Genomic DNA, 22,242 nt, shown 5'->3' on the forward strand with positions numbered 1-22,242 from the left:
CATCCTGTTTCCAGGGAGGCGTGCTTTGTGTCTATCCCCAGGCCACAATTAAGACGAGCAGGGAGCCCAGATTCAATCACAGGCGACGCTCCCCGTCCAACAGAAACGCACTGTTCCAAACCCGACTACTCCGATATCAGAAATCAGGCCCAAAGCAACACCGCCTGATAACAGAAGCTTGGGGGAGTCGGTGGCCAGACTGTGACCCCTGTAATTAGTCATTATACCGAAGCTGTGCATCTTCATCATGCCCCAGACGGCTCTGAGGACAGTAACCATGCGGACGTGGCACAAGGGCCGATGAGCTGATACACAGGACAGAATTCTTTTTTTTCCATACATACCCTCGGAAGGTGTCCAGGGAGCGAAGACGCTTGGGATGAGCTTTGTTGGCGTCGTCCTCAAGCTCACTGGCATTTGTATCGTCCTGTAAAATGCAACGATAAAATGTCAGATATTTGGATTCTAGATGACTTTTCTTGTCAATAAAATGATCGCCCGGCCACATTATTTTGTGCAGCATCAAGTAAGTAACACTAACGCAGTGGAGTTGTACTGTCGTACAACTGTGGTCCTTACTCAAGTTTTTTTTCTAAGACAGTTGTCTAAATAATTCGTGGAAAGTGTTTGTGAAGGGGGAAAATTGTATATCAGGTAATATGCAGTGATGATTTGATTTGCTGAATTTATTGTTCAGGTAGGTCAGTCTTGAAAATGTGCACCCCATCCTCAATCTTGTAATGTGCATCCTCAGTTATTTTAGTGTTTGTCCACATCCATTCAATTACTTACTGAATTGATGCAAATGTTAAAAAAAAACCTATAATAGTATAGTTTTTTTTTAACATTTGCATCAATCCAATAACTTGAAAAACCTATACTGTGAACTAAGGTGCAGCAATGCTGGTGAATGCTTCCTTAGAAAGAGAGCATTCTAGAAATTTGATCAGACCTGTTATTATCCTAAACCACAAACATACTAAGAAACCTTTCAGTGCTGCACAGGTCATGACCTAAAAATCAAGATGGGCGCATCTCCATCCTGGATCGTGCTTTTGCGCGTCCTCTTTTTCCGGCTGCCAGTGAAGGCAGCACCGAGATGACTCTGGCCTGTTGCCCTCTCAGTTGGATTAGCCTGACTCTGTGGCCTCGGTGCCGCAGTTTAAAGAGCCAGAGCAGGAAGACACCGGGGCTAATATGTTATGATGGATCTGCATGCCATCCAGACAGCATATGGAGGACAGAGACATCTTGCTCGGACGAATAAGGAGCCATTCATGAGCGCCGGGAAGGAAAAAAGAAAAAGAAAAAAAAACCCTCCACGGCGACTCCTGCCAACAGGCGAGATGAGTGGACGGATACGATGCTCTATCACTTCTATGTAAGTCTGCTGCGCAATTGGCTCTGCTAACATTTGTATCAATCATTCCATTAGTGTCTCCCGAATGGCTTGATGACTGGAGTCTCAGAGCAATTTTGGTATGCGCGTCTGGCCGTGCAGTTGGCCAGTGAAAATAATGCAATGTAACTGTTGGATCAGGGCAGCGCTTGATGTTTTGTTCCCAAAATAAGTCGACCGTGTGCCGCAGCGATAAAACTGGTGCAGACTCTTGCCATTTTGCCGCTTTAATTTGCAAAAACAGTTCATTTTAGCAGTAAAATGACTGAAACAGAGTTTTTTTTTCCCCTTTCATCCCTTTTTTGGGGGGTATTGGAATTCTGGGTTCCTTGCCATGTATTGATGGTCTTGAGATGTTAAGTGTGCGGATACATCTACCGCTATGATACATTGATCCATCACGCATCTGGGCAATGAAATTATAATGCGATATTAATCAAAGGCATATATTAGTGGGAGCATTTTACTCACATTATCTAGCGAGTGCCGCGGGCCTTGGCAGCAAAGGGTCTTGATTAATTTAGATGTAGAGCGTCTCCTGTAAATAGGACAATAAGTTCGAGCTGCCAAGTTCTGATAGGGGTGTAATTAGTGCAGGCTGGTGCCTTGAGCTTGGACAATATAATAAAAACATAAGTCTACCTTAAGAGGACAGGCACACTGACGAACAGGAGGGCTATTACCGCCAGTGAGAGGGCCGCGGCCAGGAGAGCTGGAAAAAAACGCGGAGAGGAAATGTTTACAATCATCCGACTGTAGCGTCGTACATCTTAGTATTTCTGCGCGGCAGGACGTGTCAGAGGAGCTCTACGCTGCACATCCCCAGGAGAATTTGATGTGGCTGGAGAGAAAAAAAAAAACAACCCTTATTATTAGCAGACCGAGCTGTCGGCCTCACTCGCCCCCCGGACTCCCCGGTGGCTGTCTGTCACTCAACCAGTGTCAAAGGGTTTCCCTCAAGTGACAAACAAGAACCTAATGGAAAAGGTCTTGGTTGATCCATCAGTCCGCCTCAATCACGACGGGTAATCTAACCCCTCGGGGCATCTGATGCGACTGGGGGGGAAATGTAAGGCCACGCCGGGACAAGAAAGGAAGACAAAGAGGGCGGGAAGAAGGGGCTGCAGGCCACCGCGGGAAGAGGGGCGGGGGCGAGGTCAAGATGAGGCTGACAGTGCGGGAGGGCCTGAATAAGGCCGCCGAGGTGTCTTTTGTCGACTAAATAAATAATGAAATCTACCCTGGGTCACAGAGGAGGGTCAGGGTCGAGGAGCTCACAGCCAGCGCTGCTCTCATGCTACATGATGTTGATTCAAATGAATATAGTTGACCTGGAATCACTCACAGTCGAAGCCTCCCGCCTCCCTTATCCATCTCAACAGCCTCCAACAGGAAGCCGTCTGCAGTCTTAAAATAGCATTGATTTAATAACCAATCAGCTTCTGATGAGTTGGGATTAAATGGGGAACTAATTGCTGGTAGTTGGCATTAAAAGCCCCAGAAGCAGATTAAGAAGCAAAACAAACAACAACAACAAAAAAAAAGTATCTGCCGGCACAGATGATGCCAAGGAGATTAGCATCAACACTGCAGAGCTGAACGTTTAATCAAAATGGGGTGACATTTATTTTTCTTTACGATTCCAGAAACAAGAAAGTCTCCCCGGTGAACGTGTTCTCACTTTCCTCCAGACCGGCGCTGCGGGAAAGTTTACATCATGCAGCTCATGCCATTAAAAAAATGGGACTGGACCACTTTTATATGCTAGACTAGAAAAACTCCCCCCCCTCTCAGACACTTTCTCTGAATGGATATAAAATAATTACTCCAAATACCTGTTTAGTAGTGACACCAGTACAACAAATACTGGCACTGTTAGAATTGGCCTGATTAGCTCTCTAGCAAGTAAACACAGAGACACTTCCTTGTTCTTTTGCTTACAGAAACAAACCCAAACGTGTCTCAGTTCAGTGTGGCCTCCTTGTATCAGGGAATCACAGGAAATAGGCGTGCAGCAAGTGCACTGTTTGTCCTCAGTGGCGGGAGGACAAACGTCCAGAAGCCTCGGGCTGGATCGCAACGCTGGCGTCCACTCATAAAAACACCATTGTGCTCTCAGCGCATGGTGTAAAAGCACTCGAGGCCCTTCGCCACAGCCCTCACTTAGGATAAATAGAGAATTAATGTGGGGGAAACTAATTAGGTTCCTTCCGTCGATATGTTTACGGAAACGCTTCATGAAGGCCGGCGCTGGTGGCTCGTCCACGAGAGTCAGGGGTCTCTGCAGGTGATTGTGGTCCACGGTTCAGTGGAGAATACCGTACTAACTCAATTGAAGAGTGGATCTGATAGCCTGGTGAGGACTACCTCAGCCACCCCCATGACCTCATGACGCCCGGGGGCTGATCAGTGCGAGACGCCGAAGTAAAACTTTGAAAAATCCCTAGCAGGGCAACTCTAACCCGTCTCCAGCTGCTGACCAGACCATTACTTAAGCCCAGCGAGTCCTGTGGGGGATTTTGTATAATCACCGGTCTGCGAAGCTAATGGAAGCTCATCATACCGTGAGGGGTGCCGTCACACTGACCATATATCTGCTGGGATAATGGCTACTTGGCCTCGCAAGTCTCATCTACAACATAATCTGCAATATTGTTAAGTAGAGTGTACATTATGGAGCGCGCCGCTTTCAAAATCCCATTACGGCCTAATCCTTCCACGCTCCCTAATGTGTTTCCCACAATCCTCCACCAGCACGAGGCCCGGCCACTTCCAAAACAAACAGAAAAGCTTTTTTCTTTTTATCCCTTTTCAAGAGAGCCCGGGCCTTATTTGATCAATATGCGCGCCTGTCCCGGGAGGACGGACCGGCTGAGTGATTCTCCGCTTTTGCTGACCCATTGAAACGGAGAGAGGATCAAAGGTTCGAGCCGAGTGTGGACGCGCTGTCTTATTTCTTTGTTGCCGTCAGTCCGCGTTAAACAAAGCAATCAAAGTCAGCCTCAGTCAAAACCGTCGGGGTGATTGGGTTGCGCTGTGCGTCCCTGTCGTCCCCATCAGTGAGTCAGACCCACGCAGGTACGTGTTGTTGGGAGTTTTATCCACGGCCTGAGCGCAGACAGGACCGGCGCCGGCGGCCTCCGGCATCTGGATCCAGACAGAGTAGTGACCGCCTTCCCCATATGTCTGACTCCACCTGCATCCAGATCAGATTATGAAGTGAGAAACACATCTGGTGAAAGCATTTAAATACATTCGATGACTCTTTTTTTTTTTCTCTCTCCCACCCACTGCTGATTTCCAGTCCGACTGTAAAAAGGGCCAATGTTGAGGGGCCAGTGAAGCTCAGGAGCACCACCCAGTGTCCGCAGACTTCAACTGCATCTCTGCCACCTCCTCTTGAGTTTCATGGCCCAAAAACCTTGCATTACATGCTAATATTGATCCCCCACTGGGATGACATACAAGCTATCCCTCGGAGTGTTTTTCCTAAGGGGAAAAGGAAATCGATAGCTGCACAGTCTGGTTAGAGACCTCAGCATTGATCCATCTCCATCAGACATCTAAGGGGACGGGAAAAGCATTAGAGGGTTTTTTTTTCTTCTTCTTATTGTCGCCACCGTGTTAATCACATCTTACTAAATAATGAAAAAAAAAGCTTTTTTTCAGCTCTGGGTGTTGATGACAAACATCTCCTCATGTTACCCTGTTTGCCGAGCTTTTCCACGAGCCATGTGAGGCTTTTACAGCTTAAACAAGCCCCCCTCTCCATCAATATTGGGATGTCAGGTCTTATTAACCCCCAAAAGGGTCCTGATCAATATCCAGCTAGATGCTTTAAGGGAGGGCATCACTCAGGTCCACAAAGCAGGTCAGGATTACACTCCTCTCCACCCCTCCAGCCCACCAGCTCTGTAAATAATCTCTCAGGCTGCTGACGCAACCGTCGGATGCCACCAAACTGTAGCGTGTCTGGAAAGGAGAGGAGAGCTTCCCACTCTCCCGGGCCAAGAGGACACAAGTGGAGGAGAGAGTGGCAAAATCTGCATCTGCACCGCCTCTCTCTCAAAGTAACAGCCAATTTCATGTTGGCGATGCTTTGTTTCCTTTTGACTCTTTACCTGCAAAGAGTTGCATTCCTGTCCTGGGACTCCACTCGAATGGTCAGGCTGAATTTAGTGCTGATCACTGCGGACTCATTGTTGCTGGGCTTCACTGTGGCCAAACGCTGGTACACACACTGAGGAGGAAAACTGGGTAACACACACTGGTAGTACACAAGCGATGAAGTGCAGGACATTGTAATGCGCCGCTATAGATAACTAAAAAAAATGATCATTAAGGACCGAATGTAGTGAAATAAAGAGGATAATTCCAAGCTAATCCGCGTGGATAGGAATCATTTCATACTTTTGTCTCTTCTGGTTCTGCTTCGTGCTTCAAAATAATACTGTTATTTGAATGAGCCACAGGGTCACTCACAGATCAAACCTTGAATCCTTAGCCACGATCACACCCCTATCCTTTCTGCATTTAATTGTTCCTCTTTTTAATTTTTATATAGCAATGTATCCTATGATATTCCAGTATTCTTTTATCACAGACATATATTTTTTAGGTTGTTATTTACCTGACATGTTTTGGTGATCTTCTTACGCCTTCATCACGCTCAAACAGGTAAACAGGTAAATAACAACCTACAAAATATATATGTCTGTGATAAAAGAATACTGGAATATCAATGGAAACTGGAAGGCATAATGAACTTAGTTCAACGAGCAATGCATCCAGAATAGAAAATGTTCTTTTTGTAGTTTTTGTCAACCTTCAACACAGGAAAGACAGGAAAGCAGCACGTTCCTCACCTTGTAGCAGAAGTCTGATGTGTAGAAGACATGAACATCTTCTGCCAGCTGGTTATGAAATGTTAGCAGAGCCTGGTCCAACTTCAGAGGGGATCCTGCGTGAATAATAAGAGCGGCACATCCACAGACGGCAAAGGTCAGTTGAAATGTTAAAGGATCATTCACTGTTTATATAGTTTAAAACAACCAAAATCACAACACTGACAAACTGTACCTACAGTACAACGCTCATACCAGTCATTTATCTCCTTGATTACGGCTCTTGAAGACAGACAGCGACAACAACAAGATAAGCAACGATACAATTCTACTTCAAAGCTTCACCACAGGATTTTTTTTTTTTTTTTTTTGCATGCGTAGGACAACATGACTAAATGATCTTCAGGGAAGGTTACCCCTCTTGAATCATTTCTCACCTTCAGAGCTGCTGTTTGCAAGGATGAACAAAGTTAGAGCTGCGTGGAGGACTTTGCTGGGCCCCATGTTGCTTCTTGATAACAACCACTGCAGCGGCAGTCATCATATAAGGCTCACAACGCATAAAAAGCGGTCAAAGGGCAGCAGCGGTGCGCGATGTTTTCAACTGGTTCGTGATGCACATGTTGGGATCACGTTCGGGGAACGTATAGCAAAAGGCAATGAATGAAACACTGACAGACGATTGAGCAAGATTTTTAAAGTAGTGGATGTTTCTCGAGCAATGCAGTCAACGAGTTATATTATATTTTTATATCAGGCAAAACAAAACACTGACTGAATGATTAAATTCAATTAAATAAAAATTGATGGGATCTGCTGCAATTTGCAACGGTCGGTCATCGACACTGAGCACATTGATAAATAACAGACAAAGGCATAGAGAGACTAACATCGTACCTCATTATGCAAAATCCAAAATAACACTCAATCAAAAAAAAAAGATGTTCTCTAAATCGTTTGATGAACTGTTGCAGCTAAGCAGCCTCTTAAGAGAAGGTTTGCACACCAGTTCTTCTTGTTTTAATTCCACACTATATATTGTAGTGGATAACTCTGATGCTTGATGAACAGCTTCTTTAAGAACACACCCTGGCGTGTATCAGAAGCGACATAATGTAAAACAAATATTGTGATCTGTGTCTCCCATGTGACACCTATTGCACATCTACCCGTCCTAAAGAGAGAAGAATCATTCTTCTGTGGCAGCTGGCTGGAGGGTCAAAGGTTAATAATAATAATTATTATAGCAAATAGTGGAGAAGGCTGGAGGCACTGTTCAGAGGAATGGATATCACAAACTGTCGCCATCCATCGATGTAAACACCGCAGCTGTCCAGTCTGATGTTTTTAGATTCTAACCCCGGCGCTCCTCCTCTCCTGACCACAGCGCTGCCGCTTGGCACGCGCTTGGATGTTCTGCGTCTCCTCATCTGGCCAACTGTCCTCCCCCTCCCCGTCATTTCATTAGCCACTTCATTTCCCTGAGCGCTGGCTGTGAAAGACGAGTTGACCGGGGCCAATCTCACAGGGGCAACTCATTAACCTGTGACACGAACCCTGGCGAGCTGGCGAGCCCAAAAAAGAAAATAAATAAAATCCACCATCCTGTTTGAGCTCAGGTCTCAATTACAGTGTTTTCAGTTTGAAACGCAGGTTGTGTGACTTAACATGAGGGAATATCGAATAGATACACGCAGTGTGTTTTATTTCAGAAAGCAGCCACTTCCTGCACCGGCTCTCTGGGCTCAACCCTCCAACAATAGCTGGCCTCCCGCATGCCTGCCGCGGCCCATGACAGTTTATGATTAAACCCATGCTGACAAGAGGTCGGAGCCACCAATCAGCAGGCAGTATTTCTGCTCAGGCCTCTGCGGGGGCAGCTACGCATGGGGCCCTGAGGCTGGTGTGTCAGATGACTTCACTCCACAGTGTTTTGTCTGCGTGCAGCAGGGAGCTGGAGCTGAACCTCCTCTGTGCATGAGAACACACTGCAAACATGGTGAGTACACACACTCTCTGTAGCCTGTGTGTGTGTGTGTGTGTGTGTGTGTGTGTGTGTGTGTGAGTGAGAGAGACTGATTGTTGTGCAGTGGGACACATCAACACCTATTGCCTGTAAGTCCCTCTTACACTCATGCTCTCCTGGTTAATGTTTTACTGCTTTGTTAATATACATAACACACGATTCTCATATACAGGATATTGGCTAGAAGCGGCTTATTGTCGTCGTCCGTCATTGTGGGTGGCTTGGATCAACAGGACTAGAGCCTGTGGGTGTCTTCCATTGTCTGAGCTGCGTATTTGCTCTGCTGATGGATCAGATTAGGGCGTTGCTGTGATACCTGTTGATGTCATCGTTGCCGCTGGTTTCTGCAACAGGGGGGAGGGCAAAGCCATTGGGCCTGCAAGATAATATCTGAGATCTGGTCAGGAGAATATTGGGAAATGCGAAACACTAAGAGTCCAGTTTGGTGTTTGAATTCTCAGGGGCCACCGAGGGCTTGAAGGAAAAGAACATCAGGATTTATAATCCACGTGACCCAAAGCAGGCTGGCCCCACACCCCAATTCTACTACAGACCTTTGATCCCACCTTCAAAAAAAAAGGAAAAAAAAAAGAAGCAGGAATGCAGCCACTGACTGTTTCCAGATGGGAACCATGTAACCAATCAGAGTTTGTGTTTGTGAAACTGCCCCTCTCTCATGCATTGCCTGTTGTGCCTGTTGTGCCTGCGTGCGTGTGTGTGTGTGGGTGTGTGTATTCTGTCCCACCAGGCTGGTAAAATCCAGAGTCTGAACGAGGAGGAGAGGGCCCATCTGCTGCCCTTGCTGCACAACGCCCAGTGGGTGGAGGTGGTGGGACGGGATGCCATCTACAAAGAGTTCATATTTAAAGACTTCAACCAGGTTTTCATGTTATATAGCTCAATTATATATGTTCAAATCAAAACAGTCACTTTAAACACAATATCTTCATTTAGTCTTAAGGATGCTTTTTCTTTCTTTTTTTCTCCTTTCAGGCTTTCGGCTTCATGTCCAGAGTAGCTCTGCAAGCGGAGAAGATGGACCACCACCCCGAGTGGTTCAATGTCTATAACAAGGTACAAAAGATTCAGTGATTCAAACCATTTTCAAGCCAACATTTGTTTTGAATTAGTGAGTGATGATGTAATCTTACCTCGATGAAGACAAACAAGTTGGTACTACTGTATGCAGTATGACTAATATATTACTATATGCCAGGAGGCTGATCTTTGTAATGTCCTCATAGATTGTGTCAGTAACTGCAGAACATTCATTCAGGCGTGCACACTTTTAAGTAATAACGGTTTCAGCACAGTGGCTTGTTGAAAATCACTGTAAATAGTATATAATATGATGTATTATATAATAGTGCGGTGCAATTTAGTCACCAGCAGTAGAAAAAGAGGTTTAGTTCAGTTTAAACATTATAGCTGAAACATCTACAAAACTCTAATTGTTCAGAAAGCATCAGTGTTTTGGAAACTCCGTACACCGACTATAAGAACATTTAGTCTAATTATTGCAGCATACAACACAGTTCTTAATAAAAACAGGAAGTAGCAAATACTGCACTCATGCATTAGCCCAGTATGGATGAAATCACTTGGCTGATAAAAGTTTGACATGCATTTTGATATGAAACATTTAGATTTGCCGCAAAACTGGCCTTTTGGAACTTGGACCTCTTTGCTTAAGTTGGCAAACAGTGAACTGGGTTCACTCTTAAAGTCCAAAGTTACACTTCCAAAAAAAACACTTTAACGGTTGATCACAACTGGGGCCAATATATATATTACGGAGGCTACATTTCCCTCTTAATCTAAGAAGCTGTTCACAGGAGGCAAAATAATGTTGCAAAACAAACTTTAGTTGCCTTTTCTTTCCGCACCATTGCAGGTCCAGATCACCCTCAGCACACATGACTGCGGGGGTTTGTCCCAGCGTGACATTACTCTGGCCACCTTCATCGACCAGGCGTCACTGATGTGAGCGTGAAGAGCTCAATCCCTTCCAAAGCCGGCGGGCGGGAAGTCACGGCTCCTCGTTCGCTCATTCCACAGAGAGATTTCCCAGGAAATGACTCGCAGAACCAAAGACCATGAACCATGTGTTGTCAGCGTGTTGTCAGCGTGTTGTGAGGACGTGTTACCGTGTGTGCTCAAAAAGGTCAGAGGTGATTGTGAAATATGTCGCCGTTTGGTTTTGTACTTGTTGAATGAATGAAAATTGTTGGCTAGAGATTAAAAAAAATCTAAATAAAAATCAAATTATGTCTACACAGTCGTTTTTGATGGTAACGACCTCTAATACTGACAACTACTTATAAATACTTGGGCTGTCACAGTTAACACACATGACAGCTGTGTAAATGTAGCGTTCTGCTGTGCTAAATGCATTTGGGGTTTACCATCGGTAGCTTTTAAGGGGGGGTGGGGGGGGGAAACAAGAGGACAAATTGTCTCATTGGACTGAATGACCTTTATTGAAAGCACAACAATGCAGGATTCCTCTGTGGTCAGCGACAGTGCAGCTGCTTCAGATGGTTTGACTTAGCGCATTATAAAATCGGTTAAAAACCCAGTGCTTCCCAACTTGCGTCAGGTTGGTGGTTGCGCCGACAGAGGTATACACGGAGAACTTGTACAATGTTGCACGGCGGGAACCAGTCCAGTCGAGAAATGAACCGTTTGCGGACGAGGGCGAACTCAACGGAGGGACACGGTGGATGAGCTTGCTGTGACATTTGAAAGACCAGTGGACCTCGACCTTGACGCTGTTTTTTGGAAGTCAGTTCCCTGAGGACGTTGGAGAGCACAATCTGCCGGGATGAGTTGAAACCTCTGAAGGCACAGAGGTGAACGCTTCTTATTGCTACATAATTGCCGCTTATCGCGCAACGGCGACAGCAACGAATCAGAAATCTGCAAAGTCAAACCTCAAGCGCATGCTGCGGTCACGTTCAGTTGATACTTGAAGTTGACAGAGTACGCATTAAAGGGACAGTACCCATTACAAAATTCTTGGCCAATCAATCAGAACAATCTGAAAATAGGTTTTAACCATTCAGTCCAGTGACAAGAGAGAAACATTGATGATAATGATGAACAGACAAATATTGTAGCAATTAATTGTTAGTTAGAAACTGATGTCTTCTTTTTAAACCAAACACTAAAAGATGGAACAATAACAACATTCTAATTACATTAAAGTCTAATCTCTTAAAAATCTGCCCAGTATGTAAAAACACACAACTCACAAAACAGAATCCAAAATTAAGTGACTCATAAAAACCCAGTGGTCACACAAAAGGTTAAATTAGACTCCCAGGGCCAGAACGCCCTCATTCAACTCTACATTTCCAATGTCTTGAGATATTTCCCTTCTTTCACTGCATAAAAAAAAGAAAATATACATATTGCACAAACGTGGAAATAATTTCATTACAGACACAAATTCAAAAAGCAATTAGGAGGAGAGCACAGAGGGGACAACGCAAACAAACACAAAGTCCTTTTGGTGTTAGATGGTTCGTGACAGGGTTGTCCTTGTTGAGGGACATTTACCCTAATGCATCCACATTCAGACAGGGCAAAGAATACATTGCTCCCAAGATGAGACTCAGTCACCTCTATCATAACAAATATTTTCTCTGACAGAATCAGTATGTGTAAGAACACTTGGGAGGACAGCCAGCACTGTTGACGATCATGGTTTAGGAAACAGTTATCTTCCTAGAATAGGTTTCATTGGATGACATTTGCACAGAGAAGAATCTGAGGTAGATTGAATTAGGAACGATTAAAAGAAGGTTGGAAAACGCGTGACTACTTGTCAACTTTACGGGAAACACTAAACTGACAGTTCACCCCAAAATCCCCTCCACAAAACTCATGGGGGACAAAAAGGGGTTTGGGTTGATGGTAGATGTAGGATGAAGACTGCAATCTGTTTTTTTCTGGTTATAGGATGAGTTCTTTTTTTTTTTTTTTTACCCCCTTTACCCCCACCTCTAATATTCAGGCTATGCATGTTGCATACATGTCAGTGTAAACATTGTTTACTATTTGCTTTTTGACGGTTAAGTAAAATGTTAATTGTTTTTTTTGGCCAGATTGTATGTATTAGAATTAAATACATATATTGGTTTATTGTTTTTTGGGATGGGTAAATTCAAACAATCCAGACAAAGAATATAATGTACAGCAGACTGTAGCAAAAATAGTTGTATTGCGTTATGTACCATTGTTATTAAGGGAGTATAATTGAAAACTACACCAAACTTGCTGTATAGAGGCTGTTAATCTTTCCCGTTTAATCCTGGTTCTGGTACCATTGTAAAACTACATTTCATTATTAGGAGCAGTAATTCTGAGGCATTGTGCACTCTGCGTTGTCGTGATGCTCCACAGATTGTTCAGGTGGGGTGAACTGTTCCTTTAACATCAAAATAAAAGACTCTTTCCTAAGTGCCAACTCGGCTTCAGACCAACCTTGACTGGAATAACAAAACTGCAGTTTCAAGTAACTGAGAGATGAACCTGATATGTTCTTACCAGGACCTTGCAGTATTTCTATGGGTGTGTGTGTGTGGGGGATGGGTAATCTTGCTGCAGGATCAGGATAGAAAAAAAAAAAATCTACATTCTGGAGCAGTACCCCGCGCTTCATGCTAGAGGGCAGCACAGTGCTTCACTCGAGCTTTTAGTGGTCTGTGTTTCTGCTGAGTCATCACGGTTAGATGATGGCAGCAAAGCTGAAATGTTCTGACATTAACAAAAAAAACGTAAAAAAACAAAAAACGGAACTGTTTTCGTGTCGCAAGCCGAGTGATTAGGAAACGCTTCAGTTGAACATTTGAATTGAAATGAACATTTAGAACAAATAAAGTAGGACACGCGTGCGCACACAGTAGCACTCCCTTTAAAGAATAATAATTAAAAAAAAAAATACTCAAAGTGTATTCTGAACCAGTCATTCGTCCAATCGCCTTGTGCCATTTTACCACAGGGTCACAGGACCTCCCCCTCAGGTCTGCTTACGGCGACGACGATGGCTTGTGCTTCATTGCAGAGGATTTTTTTTTTGTTTGTTTGTCTGTTTTTTTTTTTTTTTTCTCCCATTCAGTGTAGCTATGCAAAGTAAGGCAAGCGTTGAGCGATCCGCTCAGAGCTCCCGTCAGGAGGTGAGCTTGATTCCCTGTGTGCGTTTTGGTCGAGGGCCAGTAAGGAGGCCCCTCACCCCTCAGTTGGCTTTACCGTTGCCGTTCATGTGGCTGCCGTTGGCCCGCGGGTCCTCGGTGCTGTAGAGGCAGTCCAGGAAGCCCCAGGAGATCTCGGACACGATCGATCGGTCCGGGATGGACTGGGCCATGCCGTAGATGGCTCCCTGCAGCGGCAGCAGGAATGAGGCAGGGTGAGTTTTCCGAGGCCAGGGGAGATCGACATCAGTTTCCTCGGCCTCAACATATTTGCTATTAATATTTCAGGCTAGAGTCATTTTAAAAGTGGAAAAATATTTATAGTTATTTTTGAAAGTGACATTTTTTTCTGCCAATTGGGACAAATGTTTTTCCCTTAAAAAAAAAAACCCTCCACCCTCTTAAGAGTTAAAGTGAGACTGCCTGCCTGCTGACTGTTTGCTTCACGCTCTTTATGAGCAGGTGAAGTGAGGGCAAAGCAGAAGTGCAGTCTATTTGCATTTCAGTTTCCTGTTGGATGAGCTCCGTTTATCTTAACACATTAACTATTATTCTCAGAACAAAACCTAATGGAATTTTAAGATAACTTCAAGAGTTAAAACCTGGATGATAAAAGCCGGTAGGCAGAGGCAGCTCACCTTTCCTGTGGTTTTCTCTTTGGGATTCTTCATGATGATGGCAACCTGCTCTTTGACATCGCGGACAAACCTGTCGGCGACGCCAGGTTGCGTGTGCAGAACTGTGACGCAAATGTGAATGCTGTGGGGGAGGGAGGGGAGGATTTGAACTCGTTACATCTGGTCCAAGATAACGACTTGTCCTTGTGTTACCTCTTGTGGTATTCTAGGGTTACTATCCTTTGAATGTTTTCGTACCTGGAAGGGAACTGCAGCGTGTTCAGGTTCCAGCCCTTTGACGTGAGTGCGTTGGACAGATGGAAAATATCAAAGTCATCTGAGCCGATCGCCACCACGGACACCTCGGGCTCCCCGAACACAAAAATGCCTTTAATCTTGCTGACCCTGCGGATAAAAGTGAACAACAAGCAGCGGACAATAATGTCAGATAAATAGCTAAATAACCAATTAAAAGTCCTCACCGCGGCCGTCGCGTTCAAACGTCTCACTGTGTTTTGATTTTGCGCGCCGTGCTGACGATCTTCTTGGTGGCGTCGATGTAGCCGTTCTCGCCCATGTTCATCATGGTCGCCCAGCAGGCGGCGATGATTCCCCCGGGCCTGGAGCCCGCGATGGAGGGCGAGGCGTAGATTCCACCCTGCCAGTCCGGAGCGACAAAGTACTGGTAGTGACGGTACTTCTTGTCGCTGTAGAGGACCACCGAGGAGCCCTTGGGCGCATAGCCGTACTGGAGAGGAAGCGAGTGACAGGCATACAAATTAGTTGGGGAAAAACAAATACTAACTAACTGACTAACTAACTAACTAAATAAATAAATGAATGAATGAATAAATAAAACAGCCTTGCAGCCACAAGCGATTCAACTCTGACGAGGCACAACCCACCTTGTGGGTGTCCGCAGAGATGCTGGTCACGCCTTTCAGTCTGAAGTCAAAGGGGGCCAGAGGAAACCCGGCCTTGTCCATGAAGACGATGAGAAAACCTCCCAGACAGGCGTCCACGTGTAGCGGCAGTTTGTAGCGCACAGCCAGCTGGAGCAGCAGAAACCAAGACCAAGAGACTGAAGTTTAACGGTCTGTTTTTCAAACCTTTCTTTTAAGCGTTGAAGTGACGGTCTCGCGCCCGACCTTTGACACTTCCTCCACCGGATCCATGATTCCGTGAGGAAACTGGGGCGTGGAGCACACGAGCATTGCAGTGTTCTTGTTGATGGCTCTTCTCATGGCCTGAAAAAAGGGGGGGGGGGGGGAGAATTGACAGGAACGTTGAAGCTAATGTTAAACCATTGCCACCAACTATTGTGTTTCGACCAGGCATGGGCAAGCTATGGCCCGGGGGCCATATGCGGCCCATTAAGCTTTTGAATCCAGTCCGATGAACTTGAAGAAATTATATTAATAGTAAATATGCCCTAAAATGGATGTATTTCATCCATTCTTTCAGTGTTTTAAGAGTCATTTCAATAAAGAGCTAAATACCGTGGGGCTTCAAAGACACATTTTATTGTAACACTGTTGTTAATTTCCAATAGACATTGAAGCAAATGTTTTCTACATATGCCATGATATATTTTTTCTCTTATGAGATGGGTCACCAAAACACTCCTTCCATCGGCTGCTTCTCCAGCCCCTCTGTCAAATTTCAGAACCCATTGTGGCCCGCCGGTCAAAACGTTTGCCCACCCCGGTTCAGACCGCATTCTCACCTTCATATCCACTTTCATGGTTTTCGGGTCGAGGGGAACGTGAACAAGCTTCATCCCAAAGTAATGCGCCGCTTTGTCAAAGGCCGCGTGGACGCTCACAGGTGCCACGCTGCAGGAAGCAGAGGATGTACATAACGCAAAATCAAGAAAAGAAAATTAATGCAATTAATGCTTCATCATTATTATTATTTTTAGTTCGTGTTTTCAGGTCCACTGCTTCAAACCATGCATCAGTGATACCCAACGGTATTAGCATCTCATCCATATATTGATCTCACTATTATTTATTAAAAAAGAAAAACATCACAATAATGCTAATAATAATGCTAATAATGCTAATAATGCTAATAACAATAATAATAATAATAATAATAATAATATGGGTTTAGAAAATGCAGTTAATTTCACAGCATCTCTGTGCATCTCATGCATTTAGAGGTAGAGAGCACTGGTCACATGACACATGACCACAAAGCTACCGAAACAGTCATGTGCTCGGTTTGAACACTGGTGAGCGAGTTGCATGACCGCAGCTGAAGTGAAAAACTGCAACATCCCCCTCGACTCATGACTATTATGTTCAGCGAAGTTGTGTAGAGAAGGTGTGTTGAAAATAAAAGCGCAAGAAAATTTAAGAAAACTAAGTACTTAAAAATTCCTGCATACTTACCTTATACACACACACACAGGTGCCTAGTCTGGTATCAGAACTAGTCTCAAAACTGTTCAAAACTATACAAGGTTTCAAGACATCTTCATCATTACTCTTCGTCACTTACATTTCAGGGTATTTGACACCGCGCTCATACGCCATGTCTCTGTAAGCCTTGCAGGCCATCAGGATGCTCTCAGTTCCTCCTGAGGTGACCTATTAAACAAAACGAGAGTGAAGGTGTTGAAAGAGGCGATGAGCTGCACAGCAGCCGGCGAGATGCGCGGGCCGAGCGTTCACGTACGGTGCCGCAGGAGTTGGGGCCGCCGTGGAAGAGTGTGCACGACATCCTCACGACCTCAGCCTCCATCTTCCGCACACCGGGAAAGATGTCCGGGTGAAGCGGGTTGCTCCACGCAAAATCTCCATAAACCTGGGAACGGTTGGAAGAATTTTGCATGAGCGCCAAATATTTACACGAACCGAAGACACAATTTGAAAGAAAAAAAAACGACGAGAGAGAAACATAAAAGGAGGTGCACGGGCGGGAATGCGTTCGCTGCAGCCAAACGCCAAACAGGTCCTTCACAACAACTTTGTGGAAAGTCTACAATAAAGAGACGAGATACCAACCTTCACCAGGAGTTTGGTCAGTGACTCATCACCCCAGTAGACCGCACCAGACACACACCCTTTTTCCCAATCCACCTCATCTGCAAGACAAACAAAAGAAAACTTTCCATTTTGAACGGCTCTAAGTGAAGAGGACACCCTGGAGCTGTGCAGGCCATGCGAGTGGGCGCGTCGGGAACAAAAGCGCACTTACTCAGAGTCTCGTATTCTCGGATTTTGTCCAGCACCTGGCTCTGCGAGAGCCCTTTGGGGGGCAGCTGTTTGGTGTAGCTCATGCCTTCCTTCAGGGTACAAAGACTGGCAGACATGTCATCCAGCACCTTATCCAGCTGACCTTTGATCTGTCGTAAATGGAGACGTTGGTGATCATTTTAGCGGCTCATCAATGGCCGTCATGTGACTCTTGAGCGCTGTAAAGTCAAGAGTTTTGTCTAAGTGGTTTATGACGTCCGCTCGCTTGAAATGGGACACACACTTTGTCTGTCTCGGTGACATAATGACCTGAAGTAACCAACTGTTATCGCCGGAGCGTGATGCTTAAGTGTGCCAAAGGTCCGACCGGCCCCTTCGTGCTGAGAGTCATTGGTGTATGACTCATCACAGCCTTTCCAGAACAGTCATCCGCTGGGGTGTAAAAAGAAGGAACAGAGTCTTCGCTCATACTTACGCCCGAACTGACGAAGGGTATTTTTCTGATGACTCTGAAGCACTGCTTCTTGATCCGGGATGTGAGACCTATTAGCCAGAAGGCAGAGTGGCAGCAGCTGTGGTCAAAGGCATCGCGTCACATCAGAAAAAAAAAACCCGCAGACATTAAAACAGCTGACTGGAACCTTGTCAAAGTGGAACGGGGGCAGGCGTCACAAAGCATTTCATTCTGAGGCTGAAGCTTATTTCTGCCTTTTTTTTTTCTTTTTTCTCTGAGTGGCTGAAGAAAGATGAGCGAAGCCGACCCTGTTGTTGTGGAATTTGACCGCCGATGGATTGATAAGAAGTCTACAGAGTCTTGTTGAGAGCTGCTCGAGGTGAATTGATCTATATTCAGTGAACCACCTGTTGACTTTCTCCACGTCACTTGGACAGAGTCTTACTGTGCGAGGTGGCTATCACTCAAGGAAATGCTCAGGGCTGAATTTAAGCACATGCAGGTGACGTTCATGTGATCCAAAATGTTTTTGTTATGCAACTCGGCCGGGTCTGTTGCACAGTGGGTTTCCACCAATGAAACTATGTAGCTGGAATGGAAAAGGGAAAGTCTTTTTTTTTTTTTTTCAGTGTCTACATCACCAAGCCGTTCTCTGGGGTTTACATGAGTGGCGAACCAAGGGAAAGAGCTACTTTCCACAAAAAATGTCACTTTTTAAAAAGCGATTCGCTCTTTTCAAAGACCTAAGCTGAAGCAAACCTGCTGTTAACAGAGAAAAGATGAAAAAAATTAAGGCATAAATTAGCCATGTGTCTGGTGTGGAATATTACTTTCGTTCTGGAAGAGGAAGCCTTTCAACCAGACGGCTCCCAGGGTGGTGATGATGGTGGCCCCAATGACCTGCCAGGGTTCCAGGCCCTCGCACCGTGCGTTGACCTGCTGCCTGCCCTCCTCCAGGTAGATCAACACCATCTCCTTGTACACCTCCAAGGCACTCTGGACACACACAAAAATAACAAAAACGCGTTACCAGTCAGCTTTGGTCACTTTACAACACTGAGCTTTGTTGATATTGTTTATGTTTTACCAAACTAAAAAAGGCTTTGTATCTTTTTTTTCCATTAATAATTGTTAAGGCGGTACCTATGAAAGTAACCTTTGAAAACATCATCATAAGTCTCTGCAAGATCTGATTCAATGTGATCACAAATAGATGAATCATTATTTGATGTGAATGTAAAACACAAAACAAAAATTATATTTAAAAAATGCCCTGATCACCTTTTTAAAAAACAAAAGAAAACAAACCTTGAAACTTAAAACTCACTAAAACTTCAGGTGCCAGTGGAGCATTGACCTCTGCAGTTCAAAACTGCAGCAAACTGGTAACTGCAAAAATGTACAAACACTATCTGATCTGATCTGATCTGATCTGATCACATTCAGCGTTGTCAGGTGGGAAATGCAGGTTAATCGGACCAGAGACTCAAAACCGTCATATTTGGAGGAAACATATTGCAAAACTGAACATTGAGCCAATCATGCTTATTGTTCTGCAAATGCTCAACAAAGCATGATTGGCTAGAAACCCGTCACATGGGAAGAGAGGAAGTCAGGGTTCCGAAAAAACTAAAATAGGCTTCGGTAGACTGAGAAAGAAATTGCGTAATGGTCAAATGACCATGCATTCTGCATTATTAATTGTACATCATACAGAGGGCTAAACTATTGTACAAACACAATAATTACTGAACACCTTCAGCGAAAAGAGACATTTCTCACAGAAGCACTCCTGGGGGTCAAAGCTTCTAATGTCGTCGGTGTTACCAGATTTGGCAAATTCACAAATGGAAGCACGACTCACTTGAGAAGACATCGTCGGGCCTACACACACAAACACACACACACGCACACACACACCCAGACCAAGTCTGCCAACTGTACTTCACACCAGGTGTCCCTTGGTTCTCCAAGTGAGAATGAGCCGAGGCTTGCAGCCAAGTACATGTCTGTCTATCAGCAGACTCCTCCCAGCGCCCACAGCACCCAGAACACATCCAGTGAGCAGGGAGTGTTTTGCAACCAATTAAGCGCAGGAATAAACTTTTTTAGATAAAGACACAAGATGATAGGCCACATTACGATAAGAATCCTATCACTGGTAACTGCCGATGCACTACTCTCGGCCTCGAATGAGAACGGGGCCGAAAAGGGAATCACGAGCAAGTGTTATTTCACAAGTGCTTAAAGTAATATTGCTCTTATCCTTTCTCCCATTTACGACATAATAGCAAGCATACTGATAACGAGCAAGGATCACACCACCAGCTACAATCTGAGGGAAAGAAGTTAAAGGTCCAACAGACATTGTCATAATACCAGTCTGTGTCAGTCCGTCTGAAATAATCAATGACAGAATTGGTCATAATGTCTGACGGTTTTGTCAGCGTCCGCCTCGGCCTGAAAGGGTGTCGGGTTTTGCAGCCGCGGCCTAATCCCTTTGACGCAACATGGGCTGAGGGAGAGATTTGGAGCATATAAAGGAGGAAGGAGTTGCCCCCCGACTTGGCCCAGTCTACAGCTGCCGTACCTGCCTTTCTGGATGACACGTTCGAATACAGGTTGAACAAGACTGGCTGCGTGGAGCCAAACGAATAGCAACGGAAAACAAGACACCACTGTGTGTGTGTGTGTGTGTGTGTGTGTGTGTATCTGTGGTTTTCACGTAGAGGGCTGGCACACACAAAATAAAGGTGCAGGTGCACAGCAGTGCGGTCAGTGATTTGCGATATGGTGCGAGAGCACAACGGTGCGTCTCCGTCTGCAGACAGGAAGCCTCTCGGCGTAATCCAGCGCATTTTCTGACAGCGCTTCATCACCCAAGTCCAGCCAGCACAAGCACTCAGTGCCATTTCACCTCGGGTGGGGGGCGGGGGGGGAGACTTACACTGAGTCCACACAAAGGAGTCCAGCTGCATTATTGTCCTGCTCATTGTTGCGTAGGGGACGCCCATTCCTTTCCTGCCCCCGCACAAGCGACATTTGACTCGTCTGTTGTCTCAGAGGGGAGGTCATGTTCTCATGGAAATGTACTATGAGCGTGTGTGTGTGTGTGTGTGTGTGTGTGTGTGTGTGCACGCTACTCCTGGATACATGAAAAGGAGAGTACACGGCGTGAGCGTGAACAACATCACCATGGTGTGTTCCACAGGGGACTGATTACAGTTCTGAAGAGCTAAACAGCCCCCCCCACCCCCCCACCCCCAAACTGAAAACACAGCTTATGGGAGCAGCACATGACACAAGTGATTACTTCCATCTTTCAACAGCTTTCTAAATTCTTAGAATGTTGCTGAGACTGTGCCAGCTTTGGTGGTCCACTCCACTCTCACATTAGATTGATGTGTCACCCTGGTCACCACCTCTGATTGCACTCTGCAGTCAAGAGGACAACTGCTCCTGTAAGGAAAAAACAAAAACAAAAAAAAACCCACAACAAAATCTCAGCCACCATCACAGCCCACATGGGGCACTTGCTAAGAGTAAAGCTTTGTTTGGACTTCCTGCAGCTTTATGTTGAACAGGATCTCTAATTTTACACAGTGGGCTTCAGGAAAACAAACACACGCACACAAAAAACAATGGGAAGGAGTTGTAAATCCTTCCAACAGGCTTCTCGGCAGAAAAACAAATCAGCTTTCTCACTGCAGACAAAGTGAAGGAGGCACTGTTTGATTGCGAGTGTGACAACACATCGTAAGGCATCTCAAATCGGCGGGTCAAAGTGTATTTCTTCACACAGCGATAACAGGGGTCACTGCCACACGTATTATTGGTGGACGTGAGGCATCCCAGGAGGCAAAGCAAGGCGAATCACTCTCGATCCATTATCTCTCTATTGATAAACAAGTCTTTTAACCCCTTCGAGCGTCGTAGCACTTCTTGCCAGCGTACCGGGTGAAAGGGCTTAGCGTGCTGCCCTCAAAACAAGCAAAACACGAGGCGACACCTACCAAGTAGTCCATTTTGTCGAGGCAAACTCTCAGCGAACGTCCTTTTTTTTCTTGTCTGCTACTCACGAAAGTCACCTCCAGCAGCCTGCCCCAAATCCTCGGCGCTCATCTACATGCTACTCTACCTCCTCAGCCGCAAGCTAACCCCTGATTCAGGAAATAGCGATTGGGCAAGCACGGCTGCGTTTCAGGGACGCATGCGCAGATCTGACAACGCTGTGGCTGGGTCCGCATAAAGCGACGGCCTGCGGGGTGCGACGCTTCACACAGCTTAAAGATCTGCTGTTTTAAAATGTGTTTCGTTGCACGATTTAAAGTTCGCCAATGAAACTGGAAGAACTAATGCTGCGTTTAAATACAGCGAGAGGACTTGAAATCCCCGCCAGTGTTTGTGTCAAAAAACACTGGCACATGACCAGAGTTCTGGTGAATACGGGAGCAAAACCCTTTTAACGTAAAAGACAAAACAACATACATTTTATTGTGTCTGT

The 22,242-nt window shown here is 45.3% G+C and overlaps 3 protein-coding genes across 4 annotated transcripts in view; 1 reads left to right on the forward strand and 2 right to left on the reverse strand.

Moving 5' to 3' along the window:
* LOC142883831 (heparan-alpha-glucosaminide N-acetyltransferase) overlaps nt 1-7,637 on the reverse strand; it is a 33,536-nt gene extending 25,899 nt beyond the window's left edge. Inside the window, exons 1-7 of the mRNA XM_076019104.1 lie at nt 6,681-7,637; nt 6,265-6,359; nt 5,521-5,639; nt 4,474-4,595; nt 2,042-2,111; nt 1,871-1,937; nt 345-427 (exon numbers count right to left, since the gene is read on the reverse strand). Coding sequence (XP_075875219.1) covers nt 345-427; nt 1,871-1,937; nt 2,042-2,111; nt 4,474-4,595; nt 5,521-5,639; nt 6,265-6,359; nt 6,681-6,747 — 623 coding nt within the window. The 5' untranslated portion in view covers nt 6,748-7,637. The remainder of the gene's footprint in view (nt 1-344; nt 428-1,870; nt 1,938-2,041; nt 2,112-4,473; nt 4,596-5,520; nt 5,640-6,264; nt 6,360-6,680) is intronic.
* Nucleotides 7,638-8,086: 449 nt separating this feature from the next.
* pcbd1 (pterin-4 alpha-carbinolamine dehydratase/dimerization cofactor of hepatocyte nuclear factor 1 alpha) lies at nt 8,087-10,695 on the forward strand. The gene is made up of 4 exons (XM_076019107.1): nt 8,087-8,242; nt 9,018-9,149; nt 9,263-9,343; nt 10,164-10,695. The coding sequence occupies exons 1-4, from the start codon at nt 8,240-8,242 to the stop codon at nt 10,254-10,256; spliced, it is 309 nt and encodes a 102-aa protein (XP_075875222.1). The 5' UTR covers nt 8,087-8,239; the 3' UTR covers nt 10,257-10,695.
* Nucleotides 10,696-10,722: 27 nt separating this feature from the next.
* Nucleotides 10,723-21,912, reverse strand: sgpl1 (sphingosine-1-phosphate lyase 1). Of its 2 annotated transcripts, none has more exons than XM_076019105.1 (15): nt 21,752-21,912; nt 18,569-18,734; nt 17,760-17,827; nt 17,286-17,433; nt 17,093-17,172; nt 16,764-16,892; nt 16,587-16,675; nt 15,808-15,916; nt 15,230-15,328; nt 14,987-15,133; nt 14,591-14,829; nt 14,340-14,486; nt 14,103-14,223; nt 11,040-13,652; nt 10,723-10,997 (listed from the first exon to the last, which is right to left on the reverse strand). In XM_076019105.1, exons 1-14 carry the CDS (start codon nt 21,761-21,763, stop codon nt 13,509-13,511), a joined length of 1,698 nt encoding a protein of 565 aa, XP_075875220.1. In that variant the 5' UTR covers nt 21,764-21,912; the 3' UTR covers nt 10,723-10,997; nt 11,040-13,508. The 2 variants fall into 2 exon arrangements, with proteins under 2 accessions (XP_075875220.1, XP_075875221.1); XM_076019106.1 differs by lacking the exon at nt 21,752-21,912 and adding an exon at nt 19,603-19,749.
* Between the last annotated feature and the right edge of the window lie 330 nt (nt 21,913-22,242).

The sequence above is a fragment of the Nelusetta ayraudi genome, unplaced genomic scaffold (assembly GCF_046127955.1).
Source record: "Nelusetta ayraudi isolate G7.1 ecotype Tasmania unplaced genomic scaffold, CSIRO-AGI_Nayr_v1 ptg000008l, whole genome shotgun sequence".
NCBI classification, from domain to species: Eukaryota; Metazoa; Chordata; class Actinopteri; order Tetraodontiformes; family Monacanthidae; genus Nelusetta; species Nelusetta ayraudi.